This window comes from Pteropus alecto, unplaced genomic scaffold (assembly GCF_000325575.1).
Source record: "Pteropus alecto unplaced genomic scaffold, ASM32557v1 scaffold86, whole genome shotgun sequence".
NCBI classification, from domain to species: Eukaryota; Metazoa; Chordata; class Mammalia; order Chiroptera; family Pteropodidae; genus Pteropus; species Pteropus alecto.
In genome coordinates this window covers 33141994-33157892 of record NW_006442109.1, presented here as the reverse complement: position 1 = coordinate 33157892, position 15899 = coordinate 33141994, and the positions used below count along the sequence as shown (strand labels likewise).

General features: G+C 34.6%; 2 protein-coding genes across 3 annotated transcripts in view; both read right to left on the bottom strand.

Annotated features, from left to right (window-relative positions):
• The window catches only part of SCG5 (secretogranin V), a 52184-nt gene extending 51917 nt beyond the window's left edge, over nucleotides 1–267 (bottom strand). The window contains exon 1 of one of the 2 annotated variants that reach the window (XM_006920521.3): nucleotides 99–267. The gene's annotated coding sequence lies outside the window, so the exon portion shown is untranslated. The remainder of the gene's footprint in view (nucleotides 1–98) is intronic. The other variant, XM_006920522.3, reaches the window with a different exon arrangement.
• Nucleotides 268–2359: 2092 nt separating this feature from the next.
• ARHGAP11A (Rho GTPase activating protein 11A) overlaps nucleotides 2360–15899 on the bottom strand; it is a 23576-nt gene continuing 10036 nt past the window's right edge. The window contains exons 7-12 of the mRNA XM_006920520.3: nucleotides 11292–11366; nucleotides 10418–10585; nucleotides 7796–7925; nucleotides 7207–7315; nucleotides 5230–5368; nucleotides 2360–4798 (exon numbers count right to left, since the gene is read on the bottom strand). Of these exons, the coding sequence (XP_006920582.1) occupies nucleotides 3219–4798; nucleotides 5230–5368; nucleotides 7207–7315; nucleotides 7796–7925; nucleotides 10418–10585; nucleotides 11292–11366 (2201 nt within the window). The 3' untranslated portion in view covers nucleotides 2360–3218. The remainder of the gene's footprint in view (nucleotides 4799–5229; nucleotides 5369–7206; nucleotides 7316–7795; nucleotides 7926–10417; nucleotides 10586–11291; nucleotides 11367–15899) is intronic.

Below are 15899 nucleotides of genomic sequence, written 5' to 3'. Positions count from 1 at the left end.
GATGCCCTCCCGGACTCCCGAGCTTGAAAAACCCGCATGTATCGGCTGTATCCGCTGGGCGTCAGGAGGTCGAGCCGGCATTAGCAGAGGACACTCACCGAGGGCCGAAGGAGCCTGCTGCGGTCTGGGCCTGGCTGGGGGTCGGGCGGGGAGCGGGGCGATGTGTGTCGCCGGTGCGTCACCTCCCTCCGCATCTTAGCTCCGCCCCGGCCCCTCCTCCAGCAGGTGGAGGCCGCAGAACGCAGCCCAGATGCTGGTGCCTTTGGCCGTGACGCCTACGGCGTTCAACCCACGCATCCCACTGACATCTCCCAGAGATCCTCCATCTGTCGACCCCTGTGGAGGTAATTCACCTTTTCTCGAGCAGTTACCTAACAATGTGCCAGATCGCCACTTTGTACTTTGCCCCCCTTCCAGCTTATTTGTCTTTTAGTTTGAAGAGGAAAGAGGTAAAGGGACAATCGTAGAAGAAACAAAAGATGAAGCGTTAGAACCTAAGAGTGTCTTAAAAACTTTTGATGATGGCGACGATAGGGTGTCATAAAGGTGCTTCCAAGGGTTCTTTCATTGAGCAGGGAGATTATGAGAATATTTAATACAAAATGCTAGGAACTTCTGTTAAAGCGATAAACCCAAAACACGTGAAAAGCCCTGGGAATATTAATTGTGAGCGTTATTTTTAAACTTCTACACCAACTATCAAGTAAAATCATTTTGGCCTGAAAAGAAACCACACTCCCTGCACATCGTCGTTTATCCACGTAGATCCAGAATTTTTGTTGAATTTTTATAGAGCAAGCTTGAGCATTTGAATTTTGTCCAAAGACGAAAATTGAAATGTAAAACTACATTATATAGTATTGCAAATTTCTTTTAAAACCAGGGATTACTAAAGTATTTGGGAGAAGGGAGGGTCTGAGAATAACTGAGTAACTGGCCGAGGTTAGACTCTAGACCTCTTGCCCTAGTTCTACGCAGCAAATCCATCATCTACAGCGATTTTAAACAATGAAGGGCACACAAAATTCAATCATAAGACACATGGCCTTTTGGTTTGAAGCCAAGCCTTCCTAGCGCCTTTTCTTCCATGGATGCACTTTCATTGCCAGCTTTTTGTCTCAGTGCGTGCCAAATCAATACTAGAAATATCTGTTGGTTCTAGGCCTAAAGACCAAGCTGGGGTTTAATATTTATTATTCATGCATACTGTTTTTTTTTCAGTACTCAATTTACTTTAACATCATTTACTGTTGTCTTCATTTTGTGCTTGGAAAAATGGAGAAGTCATTACAATTTAACTGCTTTTGTGGTAAATGAAAACTTGAAATACCCCAAAATGTGTATGCGTATGCTTCATATGAAATTTGACATTTCAAAACTAAAACATCTACCATATATATCCTGGGCTTGATGATTATCAAAATCCTATGTTAAATTCTTTGCAATTGTTTGTTGCCAAGCAGCCTACTAACTTCTTTTTAATTGTATTGCTTGTTGCTCATAATAATCAAATTAATATTAGATCTTGTAAGAACAGTGAAAATAATCTTTGAAGTTACTGCACATGTCAACACATTCACTTTCAGCAAATAAAAAATGGGAGTGACATATGGGTAGTTTTTAAAATCAATAGCATTATTATTGATTCATCTTTCAGAAAGCCCACTAAATCAGGTGATCTGCACAGCTAATTCTCAATGCTTTTTAATTGGTCTTTCAATTCAGCATTTCACCCATCTCTACAGATATCAAGACATTATTTTTTAAAATTTAAAAAATTTACTTGAACCAGACAACAGGTATCAGTTTATGAATATTTTCTCTCTCTACTACCAGAGAAGTACCATAAACATCTGAAATGTATACTGTCTACATTACAAACCTGTTTCGATGCCAGTTAAACATGGTTTATATCTGCAGATTTTTTCCAGTCTTGATTTAAGTCAAATACTTCCTAACTCTGAGAAAGGGCTGATTCTTAGATAATGAACATAGACAGGAAATAGTTTTGAAATAAAACGGATAAACTACTATCAAGTAGAACTTGGTAAAGCAAACATCTGATGACTTTAAAATTCTTATATACACACTGTCTGGTTGCTCTGAGTAGGTGTGCAATGCTGTTTTATTCTGCCTCAACATTTGAATGTGGCATTCTAATAACTGATCTGCAAAACTATCTTCGGTGGTTGATTCTACCTGCATATTCCTTCCTCTACAACTTAGATATCCTCTATTATTATTCCTTCCTCAAAGATTTATAATTTCTAATAATTTAAAATATAAATTCAGATAGATTTGCTTGATAATTTGGGTCAAATTCTAAAAGGTACTTTGAATTTCAGTAGTCTCAGGCAAGTCATTTTTCAGAAAGTTATCTTTAATGTCTATGCTAAATAAATAACATTTACATACAAGACAAAACCATCACAGGCTTTTATAAGAATCCAAAGTAAATGTGGAGCTGCAATGACTATTTCAAATTCTAAAATCAAGCATCTGCATGTAAGAAATCACCTTAGTTAAATTATTCAAGCTTAATTATTCCTCCATCTTAAATTCTATATTGGACAAAAAAGGACACAAATGTAGTTGTGCAAATTACTTTAAAAATATATTATGGCTTAAAAGTCATCAATTACTCCTGAAGCATCATACTATATGAACGCACTTGAGTCATTAGCCATTATTCTTAATTCAAGTGAACAGTCTACACATCAGTAGGCAATAGAAACCTAATTACTTTGTCCTAAATAGGAATAAAGGACTAGGACGCTATTGAAACAAGTTAATTCCTAGGGATTTTGGTAAAGATAATAAACATTAATTCAAGAAATAAGATTTGCAGGGCTTATCTCTTCGAAGCCTTTACATATTAGAAATTGCTCGTAAGAAATTTATCTGACTTAGGAGGAAAAATGACAGGAAACAGACACAACTCGTTTCACTCTTCCTGTCACACTTAAGAAATAAAATTCATGCAATTTTCAAAAATTTCTTTTAAAGTATAATCTCTGCTTTAAGAGATCATAATAAAATTAAAGTTTAAAATATTGCCATAATTAAGAAAAACAAAGTAGTCATTTATATGTAAGAATCCATTTGCGTGTGCAGTAAAATCATGTAACCACCATCCTGAGCTACAGATTAACATGTAGCAACTCACATCACCAATTGCTAATTTTATTTACATCAATGACAAGTATAACATTTACCAATTATAAGTCTACAGGTTTACTTGTTGGTAGTAGTTGAGCTTTTCCAATAGGATTTTTGGGAGAACCTTTATACCAGGCCCTTTCTCTTTCTGACGGTTTCCTAAGGACCCTGTTATTTATCCCAGGAGAAAAGCCTGTATTATTAGTTATAACAGATTTTAATACAGCATGATTTGTCAGATCATCCAAGGGAACCTTAATTTGGTCATCCGATATTACTTTCTGTTTATCAACTCTGGGAGACCTAAGAGAAGCATTCAGAGAGTCTGGATGCCTCTTCATCTGAGAGAAAGAGTTAGCAATTAATTCCTTGCTTGATTTTGAAATTGCATCAACATTTGACTCTTCGCATGATGTAGATTTCTGTTTTTCAGGACCTGACTGGGCACATGAAATTGAGGAATCTTTTGATGTACTTTCTGTACAAGAGGAAAGAGCACTGTCACAGCTCACTGATTTAACCAGAGGAGAAGCAGTATCACCAAGCTGTGCCAATTTATGCCTTATAGGTTGTCTGTTATACTCCAACAAAGAATTAATTCTTCTGACAGACTGATGGACAGGCGTACGCTGAAACTTAAGCGGTGACTTAACTTTTGTCCTGTTTGGTTCATTTAAAGAAAGTTTATTAAACCACTGTATGTGGTCTGAAACCTTTCCATGATCTGTTACTTGTAATCTTTCAGAAACCGTCTTATCACACGTTTGCACCAGTGACTGCTGTTTAACCATTCTCACGGGTCTAGGTTTTGATGAGTTGGTTATATTACATGTACTAGGCTCTGAGGAAGAGGTGTTAGCCGCATCCTCTTTAGAAGCTGTGCATTTTAGTAGGTTCTCTTCAATCATATTCTCCTCCTTTAACTTAGTATTTAGTTTATCTCTTGGGGTCTGTTTTTTTATTTGATCATCACCGGGCAATTCTTGCTTGCTTAAATAATCGTTTAATATATCTGAATGAATGCTTTTTTCATGTTCCTGTTCCACCTTCATCTGAGTTAAGTAACATTTTATAGTTGCTTCTCTATCCAATTTTTGAGTTTGATATGGTGACAAGTCTCTTTCTGAAAAACTATTTTCACCTTTACTAGTGTGATGTTCATTTGAACCTATCACAGTCAAATCATTAGTTTCTAATAGATTTTTCTCTGGGCTATATGCTCTAGGTGTTTCATGTAATGTTACTTTCCCCACATTAGTTATTGATGACTGCCTGTGATTTATCAATGCATGAAGATTACTTCCAGATTCAGAAAATGCTTTCTGAATTTTCACTAAAGTCTCTGTGCTCAAGTTATTTTCATCTCCACTAAGAGATCTTCCGGTTATGTTATTATGCTTATTGTGGACATTAGAAGGGGAGAGTTCATATGAATTAATAGATGACTTTTCCTCTGTAATATCAGGCTCCAAAGAATAGTTGTTCACCTCAAGATTTTCCTCTATTGGAGATGCTTCATTTGCATCTATTTCTCGAAAACCTGAATTACTAGGTCTTGTCCATAACATCCGGTAACTCGTTCCATCTAGTCGCTCTGGAGTTAATAAGTTTTCTTCGGATTTACTAATCTTTTTGGAACCTAAAATAAAGCAGTTCAGGGTTTTTAATCACTTAAATTTTGTCCTAGTTTTGAAATATTATCCAAACTCATGGTAAATAAAAATACTAAGCATTTAATTGCTAAAAAGTAAATTAAAAAATTTTAAATTCCTAAAAATTTCAGTTTAATTTAAAAAATTAAATATTCATATTATAAAAAATTTAAATGTTGAACATTTTCATATTTACAAGTATCCTCCAATTGTTCACAGAAAAATACACTGCCAATTTAAATATTTTCATCATTCAAACATGAATTTTAAAAATCTAACACAGTAAATTAACATTTTATCATTAAAAAAGCAACTAAAGGTTATGTGTCAATCATATCTCAGTAAAGCTGGAAAAAATTTTAAAGCAAGTCAGTTTTTTAAGTTAAATCTTAACATTACCATGTAAATGTATCTTTACCTTTCTTTGTTAATCTTTCATCAATATCTGGGCTAAAAAGCAGACCTGTTTTTACAGATCCAACCCTATTTTTTAAACTTTGTTGATTTGCAAGTCGTCGACCAACATTTTCACATCTATTGACACGAGAACACCCATTCTGTACAGAAAAGTTGAAAAAGACTTGGTTAAGAAATAAATCAGTGAATTTTCAAAACATTAAGACTAAGTAAACTTTTTGTAATTATCAAAATCCTCTATAATTAAAAAAGAACATATCATTGAGAAACATTTTTATAGCAAACACAAATATACTTGTATGCATGCTGATGAAAATTATAAACATGTGACTTGGCTATTAGTTGATATTTTTATGATCTAAAATAAAAACAGCTTCATGTATTCATTAACTAAAAAAAATAATTCTTATAATGATGACTCTGTGCCAGGCAGGGCCTGTTAAAAATAGTGAAAGGAAAAAGAAAAACAAACCTCAAGACCAAAATCTCACCCTCATGGAATTTATATTCTAGATGGTAAGATTTAGACCAAAACAAAATATACAGTCAATTATATTGTATAAGATATAATACATAAGATGAAAGTGCTATGTTGAAAAGTAAAGCTAGGTAAGAAGAATACGGAGTGTTAAAAAAGGGGGGTGTAATTTTAAATAGAGTGATCGTCAGATAATTTCTGAATAAAGAAAAATGAATGTGAGAGTCATAAAGGTATAAGGAGGAAGAACATTTCAGAGAGGAAAATGTCAGTGCAGGCTCTAAGGCTGAAGCCAGATCTGGCATATTTGACCAACAGCAAGGAGGCAAGAGTGGATGAAGCTGAGTGTGCAAGGGGCAGTGGCAAGAGGAGGGCTCAGAGAAGGAGGCTGGAAATAGGTCATGGGGAAGGTTGCAGTCAATCTAAGGACTCTGGCTTTTATTTCTGTGTGAAATGAGGAGTCCCTGGAGGGTTCTGAGCAAAAAGGTGACATAACTTAGCTTGAGGTTTAAAAGGATAATTTTGGATATAGTTCTAAAGCAAGGTAGAAGCAGGAAGACCTACTAGTAGAAGTTTATTACAGTAATCCATGTTTAAGGTGACAGGACTTAGAGAAGGTTAGGAATGTAGTACTGGTAAGAAGTGGTTAGTCTGTATATGCTCTGAAAGCAGAAGTTAGACAAGATTTCCTAATGGTTTAGGCAGGGCATGTGAGAGAAAGTGAAGAGTCAAGAATGTCTACATGGCTTTTGGCTTAAGTGATTGGAAGAATGAGATGCCACATAGAGATGGTGAAGACCACAGGTAGAAGTGTGGTTGAGGGAGAGGGGGAGGAGCAGAGAAATAGTGGCGGTGAAAAAATGCATCTTGGAACTCTATTTGGGACAGGTTACACTCGAGACATCTGTTGGATCAACATCCACACAGGGAGGTAAGTAGGCAGATGTTAAGAAATGGCTAGTTGTTCAGGAACACATTCTAGGCTGGAGATATAAATTTGGAAGTCTCAAGTAAATATATGATGTTTAAAGCTGATGATCACCTTGAGTGAGTAGAGAGAGAAAAGAGAAGTCCAAGGGTGAAGCTTTGGGCATTCCAATACAAAGAAATTGGAAGGGTAGCCAGCAAAGGAAGAAAATCATGAGTACAGTGTCCTTGAAGCAAAGAAAGTATACCAACGAGGAGCAAGTGATCAGCCGTGTCAACTGCTGTTAGGAAGTCAAGTCAAACAAGGACTGATATTTGTCCGTTGGCTTGAACAATGAATTTAGTCATGGGTGACCTTGAAGAGAGCAGCTGCAGTGAGTACTGGGTATGAAGGCCTCAATGGAATCAATTTAAGCAGAGTAGAAAAGGGGAAACTGGAGGTATTTAAGCGTAAGAGTTTTGCATAAAGAGAATGGGACAGTAGCTGGAGGGGAGGCAGGGTTGAGAGGGTCCTTTAGCATCGTCTAGCTTTATGCTAATATCAACATCAATAAAATGGTGAAAGATACTTACTACATCTTTGCTACTTTTCCCCAGACTAAATTTCAAACGAAGAGATCTTCGAACCTTTTCTTTACGACTGATTTTAGGAGAAAAGCAGCCTGCTTTTCCTGATTCCACCCTTAAAAGAGCAGAATTACAAATGTTGGTTTGTAGCGTAAACCTCGAGAAATTCTTGAAAAATGAAATTTGAAAGAATGTCCAAGGCAAATCATATTGCTAGTAACTGAACAGAATAATTTTTAGTTAAGCTTTATGATACCATCTGTGAACACACTGTATTGGCATATAAAATGATCTCTCTTGTCCATCACAAGTTATTTAGTCACTTACAAACTGGAATCATTAGGGTAGACTAGCTTTTAAAGTTAATCAGAAATTCAAAAATTACACTCATCAACATGAAGCAGGATTTTAAGCAAGCAAACTGGACTCAAATTGGGAATTTTCCTCTGGAAGATATATAAGGGGTACTTGATTAATAAGATTATAAAGGCAGAGGGAGTTTTTAAAAATTATGATTCCTGATATAAAGACAAAATATTTTATTAACTATATATACCAAATGCCCAATAATAACAAAATGTCCTGGATAAATTACCTGCAAACTTTTTTGCTTGCAATTCTTTTACTTCGCCTTGGCATATCTGTACTGATCAAATGATTTCCACTGATGGCTACAGGAGAGAGTGATCTCTGAGATGACCCATCTGGGCTTGTATCAATGTGAACTATAAAAATAACCACATGTAATATACCACACATACTTATTCTTTTTCAAAATATAAACTATTAATAGCAATTAGACTTAAAGTCTTAATTTCTACTCCTAAACCATAACAGAATCACATAATTTCTAGTTAAAAGTTTCAGGGGCCAAATAACCCAACTCAAGAGAAAATAAGTATCAATTTTCTACTTTATAGGAGCCAATTAAAGGTTAAATTAACCATTGCTTTCACATTGGAGTTTTGCTTTAAATTTGTTTAGTAATACAAAGGAGGGGTAGGCACTGTGGCAGATGGAAGAAAGGGAAAGCTTCCAGGACAGATAGATTTGAGTTTGTCTCACCACATACTAAATTGCTTTAAGCTCTGAAATTGGACTTCTGTGGTTGAATATAAATATTTTTGTAATGTGTATAAAATATCCAGCAGAGTATCTGATACATAATATTAATTAATGCTATTATCAAAAATAAACTATTGAGAAACAATTTAGAGTCTGAGTTTCCAGTATGCACATGCTAGTCAACTGTTGTCCACCTGACTCTGGATTATAATTTGTCCGACATTTTTGGCAAACAAATCATCTATAACACATGTCTAACCACTTGGCTGCTGCCATGTTCCATGCTAACAACTGGTGGTTACAACAGCTCATTTTGATTAAGTTATTTAACACTGTATCATGAAGAAAAGCTCTATATACATTTGACTTATACTTGGATCATGCCAAGATTCTGAAAACATGAACACTCTCAACTCATTACTGGTACTGATAAAGAATTCACACAGGTACCCAGAGACATCTATGTTTTTTTACTTATTAAAACAGAAAATAATACAACCATTACAGTGACTTTAGGGTGCATTTGGCTAAAGAAAACTTTGGAGGCAAATATAATATATCCAATGAGACATAGGTAGTTTTATTCTAGGACTATAGTCTAGTAATCTTGAAAATGTGCCAGTGATCACAAGGAGGCAGAGCTAGAATACATGGAATGCAGTTATTACACATATATAAATTATAAATAGGTATTCTATTTTAAATTAATATTGTTGCCTTTATACATTAAAAAAAGCATTTTGCAGGTGAAATTTACTGAACTGTGCCTGAGAAAGTAGGATCAAAGAAAAATGGTGAGTTAAAATAATAGAATTAACTGTTGTTGAACTTGTTAATCTTTTTATTTAAAAAACTTCAGCGATTAAGCTGGCACATACGAATGTTACAACAACACAAGAATGTTTAGCCTATCTGTGGGGAGCTTGGAGAGGAGGAATCAGCAGGTCCATTTCTTGGGGAAGATGCTATAATGCTAATAAGCAAAGGCAGGAAGAACTACAATTTATATGTGCCATTTGGAAAAAGTCCTTCAAAGTGGAAAAGCCTTTAAATATTAAAAAAAAACATGAAGTTACTTTAAAGGAGTTTAAGTCTCCAAACTCTGAATACTAAAAAAGCTATAGACAGAGCCTCAGAGTTCTTATCATTGACACTTTAATGAATGATAGAGAACCTGTAAAGGACCGCAGAGAACAAGTTGCTATTCTGTTCGATTTTTTAATGAAACGAACAAAGAAAATATAATCCTTTTGGATAATAACAAAAGAAGCTTTTGAGAAGATCTCATAACCCAGCTAATGAATTCAAAATGGAACTCTTAATATTGTCTGAAACCAATAAAAATCTAGAAGAATCAGAGATGACTCACATTTTGAGTAAAAATGAGACAAATATGAGGTAGATGACACTGGGGTTAATTAGGGTTTCATTTCATTTTGGGTTGACCATAAGGTTAACATGAGCCAACTTGTATTCTACACATGCTAAAGAAGCCAACTCGGCCTAAAACCACACTAACAAAAATGTGGTATTCAAAGTGACATGATTATATTATCCTCTGGAGGCTCTGGTTGGCCACAATTAGGAACTTGTAGTTCATTTGAAAGAAAATGGCTGGGCCAGTAAGGGATCTGGAAATCATACTACAAGAAACAATGCAAACGAAGTTTTTAAAGCATTTATAAAAGCTAATTGAGGATAAAACATTAAAAATATCCCCCACCCCCAAAAATGCAACCCACAAGAATTACTCCAATAGTAACAACCTCACTCTGGATTCAGAGATAATCAAACTTCTGGCAACCTCAACTCAACAGAAGAAAGCACAGCTATAGATCCAGAACTAAAGCAGAATTCAGGATGTCCAGTCACACAAAACCTAAACACCAGTGCTATCCACAGAAGCCCAAACTCTCACACCAAGTTATTTATCAAAACTTTCAATGGGCATAGCCATAAATCACATACACACTAATTATATTTAGCAGTGTCCATTTTAAAAATTAGAGAACTTCATAAAAATTCAGACTTGATAAAAGATAGACTAAAGCTCTGGCTCCTAAAGGGTAGTATTAATTGGAAACAGCCCTTTGCCCAGAACAGGCACTCGTGTTAATGTTTACAGACCAATTATATACATTATATTTGCTACCTGATACTGGTGTAGAACTGCTGCTGAAGAGATTACTTGGCAATAACTCAAAGTTAAAATTGTGCTTGATGGACTTCCTTTTCTTACTTGAGAAACCCTGAGAAGAATCTACTGGCAGTTTACGCTTAGCATTTGGTGTAAGAATCACTGGTGATTCGGATAGCTGGGCTGGAAAAAAAAAAAAAACAGTTGATAAATACAAAAGCTTTATTAATTTATTCTTATAAAGATATTACTTAGAGCTATAAAAGAACGAGGGGATAGGATTAGATTATCAAATATTATATAACTAAATTAACACTATGCAATTCCATAAAGTAAAAATAGGCAAATTGCAAAGAGGCGAGATTCTTAATAGTAATAACTTAAACCAAATAGATTAACATGCATATAATTCACATTAAAGAATATTAACATAAGGGAGAAAATCATAATCAAGGAGTTGAAACAAAAACTAATCTAAATGTTATTTTTGCTTTTCATTATAATTGAGTATTAACCAGTTAATTTATTCAATCTGGAAAACAAAACAAATGATTACATTTGTTACTAGACTGAATAATTTCAGCCATGAGAAAACCAAGATAAAAAATTGGAATATACATTAATAAACTTCTGGTTCTAAAACAAAAATGTGATTGAATTACTTTCATATATTCAATAGCATCCAACTTATAAGCAACAGAAAAGCATGATTTAGAAGAGTAAAGAAATTAAATCTAAAAGAAATTCTTACCTACAATTTTGGGTTCATTATCCAAAGTATTAGCAATGTCACAACACAGTACAAAATCTCCATTGAAAATAATATTAGATTTGATTAAATCAAAATAAGTCAGAAATTTTCATTTAAATAAATACAAATAATACTTACCATTTTTTTCCTGTTGAGGTGTAATAGAGGGTGTTCTGCTGTATTTAAGTTTATTTAGTGCTCCACTAACAAAATCTGAAATGCAAGGCATATATAATCATATAATCAGTTATAACTTAACATTTACCTCTCTTCTACTAATAATTCATATTGATATTTGTGGTCTTTGAACATCTATGTTTGTATCAGATTATACATTTTAGTCACTTAAGGTTATTTAAAAGGAATTATTTCAAAATCAGAAAAAAGACTGAAGGATATATTTTTATTCTATTCTACTTATACTCCCATATCTCTCACTCAAAAAAAAATAAATAAATAAAAAGACAAATGATGTCTTTTTACAGAAAGTGTGGAAGAGGAAAGTATTACTTGTTGAGGAAAGGAGGAAATGGCAACAAGAGAGAAAGCTTTTCAGGGGAAGTAAAACCTGGCCTGTGTTCTGAAGAATTAGTAGCAAAGCAAGGTGAATAGCATATGCAAAGGCATGTAAGTAAAAACAGGATTTATATATACTAGAAACCAGCAAACAGAGAGCGGTGGATATGGTAAGAGATAAGCCTTGTGTATTTGGCAGAACAGGGCCTGAGTGTCATTTAGGAAGGTGAACTTCTCCAAAGGCAAGAGGGAATAAAATTGTCTGATCTGCATTTTAGAAAAATTACTTTGACAGCAAAGTGAAAGATAGACTTAAGGGTGCAAGCCTCCTTGGAGGTGGGCAAACTGTCGGTTTTTCTAAGTATATTACTAAGTCATTCGACAAATGCTTATTTTGTACCTACGAGTGTCAAAATATCACTGAAGAAGTGATATTTAAGTTGAGACCTGAAGGAAGAGTGGGAATTAGGCAAGAGACGAAGGCCTGAAATGAGGCAGGAGCAGTGGAAAAGAGAGGCAGGAATTTAGGAGATGAAAGTGAAAAGATTTGGTGAGCAATGGGATGTGGGGATGAGGAAAGAGTAAATTAATGACATACAAAATTCTGATTTTAATGACTAAGTAGACAATGATGCTATCAAAAGAAAAAGGAAATTATGCAAGGAAGAGTTAGACATGTCTATGAGACACTGAGATGGCCAAGAATCCATTTGTATAAGATCAGGGCTGGAAAAGCAGATTTGGGAGTCATTAATCTAGAAATGGTAGTTTTTAAAAATAATAGTAAACTTCCTTTTGGTAAGAAGAAATGTTAACCCCTTCTTTCAAATGGGTACAAATGAAGGGGAAACAGAAAGATCTTGGAAGAAAGGAAATTTATTACAGGGATTATTCTTTCCTTTTTAGGTATGTATATAGTCTTCACTATTGGAGAATTAACATGCACAGTATACACTATTAGGCATTTACCGTACATTTTGATATTTGCCAAACATACTGTAGTCATGCATCAGTTACTCTAAGTATTTTTAAGCACTGGGTAAGTCTGTTTGCCAACAATTTGTTGATCTGATCAAACATTTAAAAAAGGAAGAACACAAGAAAGGATAACAAGCCTGACCAAGTCATAACCTCCAGCCACTACTACTGCTCATATTTCTAAAGAGAAATCTTGGCATAAGATAAACCATAGACTAGGACTTTCTTAGTCAACTCTGGGTCACAAGGTCAAATCACTCTGAGCAATCTCTCTGAGCAAATCATACCTTCAATTCTTGATCAAGAACAAAAGTCCAGAAAGAGCTCAAATTCCAGCACTGTCATCTCCAGAGAATCTATATCAAATGCCTAGCCTCAACAAAAGCCCTCAGAGTATTGTTTCAAATTCCAACCCAAATTTTCAATAAATATTTCAGATACAGGAAAAAAATATAGTAAATGAGATCATTTAAGAGGAGGAAAAAGTTTAAGAAGATCAGCTATGGAAGAATGGAACATTTAAGAGGTGTCAGAGAAAGATAATCCAGAAAATGAGACAGAACAAATGGCTAAAGAGGCAGGGAAGCAATAAAAGCACAGCATTACCACCTCGCCTCCTCCAAAAAAGAAAGAAAGAAAAAAATATCAGGGAGGAAAAGATTCTAAATAATACAAGCCCCTCGCCAAAATGTGTGTGTGTATGTGTGTCTACACACATACTCACGAACATTGGATTTAGCTATTGGGAAATTATGACTTCAACAGGAAGACTTTCATGTAAAAATATGCCCCTAATTTTCAGTCACAATAAAACACAAAAGTCTTTTAAATATGTTCATTTACCTGATTAATTACTCGAAATAGTTATTTAAATTTAAGTTCAGTTATAGCTCACTTACGTGTTATTGAGAAATCCTACACCCTCAAATGAAATAGACACAAACCAGGGAATACTGAAAAGCTCAATAAAGAGCCAAAGACAGGCAATGCTCTAACTGGCAGGCAATGGCTAATCAAGCCCTTCATGGCACCTGGACAGAAAAATGAGCTTATAATGGAAGAGGAGAAATAGAAAAAAGAAAAAAAGAGCAATGAGAGCTGAGCAGAAGAGAGAAGAAACAACCAAGCAACGGACTCAGCTTCAGCACATAACACACAATTAAAACAACACAGCAAAATCAGGAGAATAGAAAGACAAACTATTCCCTCTATAATCTGAAACCATCCTGACTGCATTATGTGCCAAAGTACAGATAATCTTTAAAGAAAGGGAAAAATTATGTCTCAATCCCTTAAATAGTCTTGTGAGCTTATTACATTTCAGGAAATTCCATGCAAAGAACAGCATCATATTATATCAGCTCAGCAGTGCATCTCTATCCATGAAAGACACTTGTTAACACAGTGACAATAGAGAGAAGCGTGCACACACACTCACATACACAGGCAAGAACAAGAAAATTATGATAGACCAAATCCCTCTTGCTTATTTTACAAGTTTGCTCATGGAATTTGTGTAGAATCTGGGACAATACAATTATTGAGAACTGTCATACCCAGCATAAAATTAAGCTAGAGTAACTAACTCACTTAACAAATACCAAAAGTTCTGGAGATTGACTGCACAGCATGAATGTACTGAACACTACAGAAGTATACACTTAAAAATGGTTAAGATGGTAAATTTCACATTATACGTATTTTCCACAATTTAAAAAGAAGTCCCAAGATTCTTCAAAGTAACTGCAATTGGATCACATGGATATTTGTGGTATTTCAAAGTCAAATGCAAAAAAAATAGAAGGCTAGCTATAACATAAAAAGTAAACACTGATGGTCTAGAGTTCCTAAACACTTTCAAATTGCTAATGAAATTAATGTATTTTAGTGACACTTGACAGATGCTATCATAACTTGTTTGAATGAATAAAGTACCTCTGGGTTTAAGCCAAATACTGGTAACTTGACTTATGGATTCATTCAGTAGTTTATGCCTATTCAATACAAAAAGCACTGTGTTGGATACAATAATATATAAAACATGGTCTCTATCTCCAAAGAGCATTAAATAAGAGAAATATGCACAAGAAATAAATATAAAACCATATGAAAACTAGAGTCTAGAACATTATATAATGTAGGAAAAGAAAAGAGATTATTTTCCCACTAAAAAAAGGGAAGGGGGAAGCTTGTTTGACAAGGCACGTTGGGCTGAATTTTGACAACTGGATATACTTTCAACAAAAGCAGTAGGTGGAAGTAAGAACATTTTATCAATAAACGGTATAAGCAAAAGAACAAAGTATCTAGAAAACCATAAAAAATAGTTTGACTAAATTATAGATTGCATAAAGGAGAAACAAGAAACAGTACAAAGGCATGCTAAAGCAACCCTGTGAAAAACCAATTAATGTCTGGCTATAAGTATCACTATTATCAATGAAAACTTCTGAAGGTTATATGGTTGAGATACATGATTTAGAGTTATGCATCAAGAATGTCAGATTTGACAGCAATAAGCAGGGCAGATTCAAAGATGAGGCACAAAGACCAAGTAAAGATGCAGTAAACACTGGATAGAATCTATGGAACTTGGAAATTGTGTGAATATAGATGGTAAAGATGTAGGCACTTATTGTTTAAGGTCTGAGGGATGAGAGAATGTGCCTTTAATAGCAAAAGGAATTCAAGCTGAAACGGTTTAAAGAGGGTAAACATCATTTTGAAATGCTGATCTTAAAAGGTGAAGGAAAAGCAAGAAGTGAAGGTGCCTGCCTAGTAGGCCTTTACTAAAGTGGAAATGACATTTGTGAGATAACAGTGAAGAACAGCCCATTTCTCGTTTGCCCCAAGTATACTTGCTAGCAGTGCTTGCAACTGTAGCATTTATCCCAACAAAACTTGCAGATTAGTCCTAACTTTACCCTCCCCAAAGTCTGCCACAAAACATGTTGTTTTTACTATTTTCGCATCGCTCTAGTATATAGTCTTTGGAAACAAATGACATCATTCTATTTGTAACATTCTGGTTTTAGTAGTGATAATTCCATTTACAAAATATAATAATTCTCAATCACTGAAAATGTCAAATTCTAGAAAATGTAGCATTCTTATATGTGATGTTAAATGAACACTAGCAGCAAGGTGAACTTTTTTTCTAAATAGGAAAATCGATAGAGACAGTGTTCATTGACAGCAATAAGCAGGGCAGATTTATTGAGATGAGATTAGTGAAAGTGAGTAAATGAAATC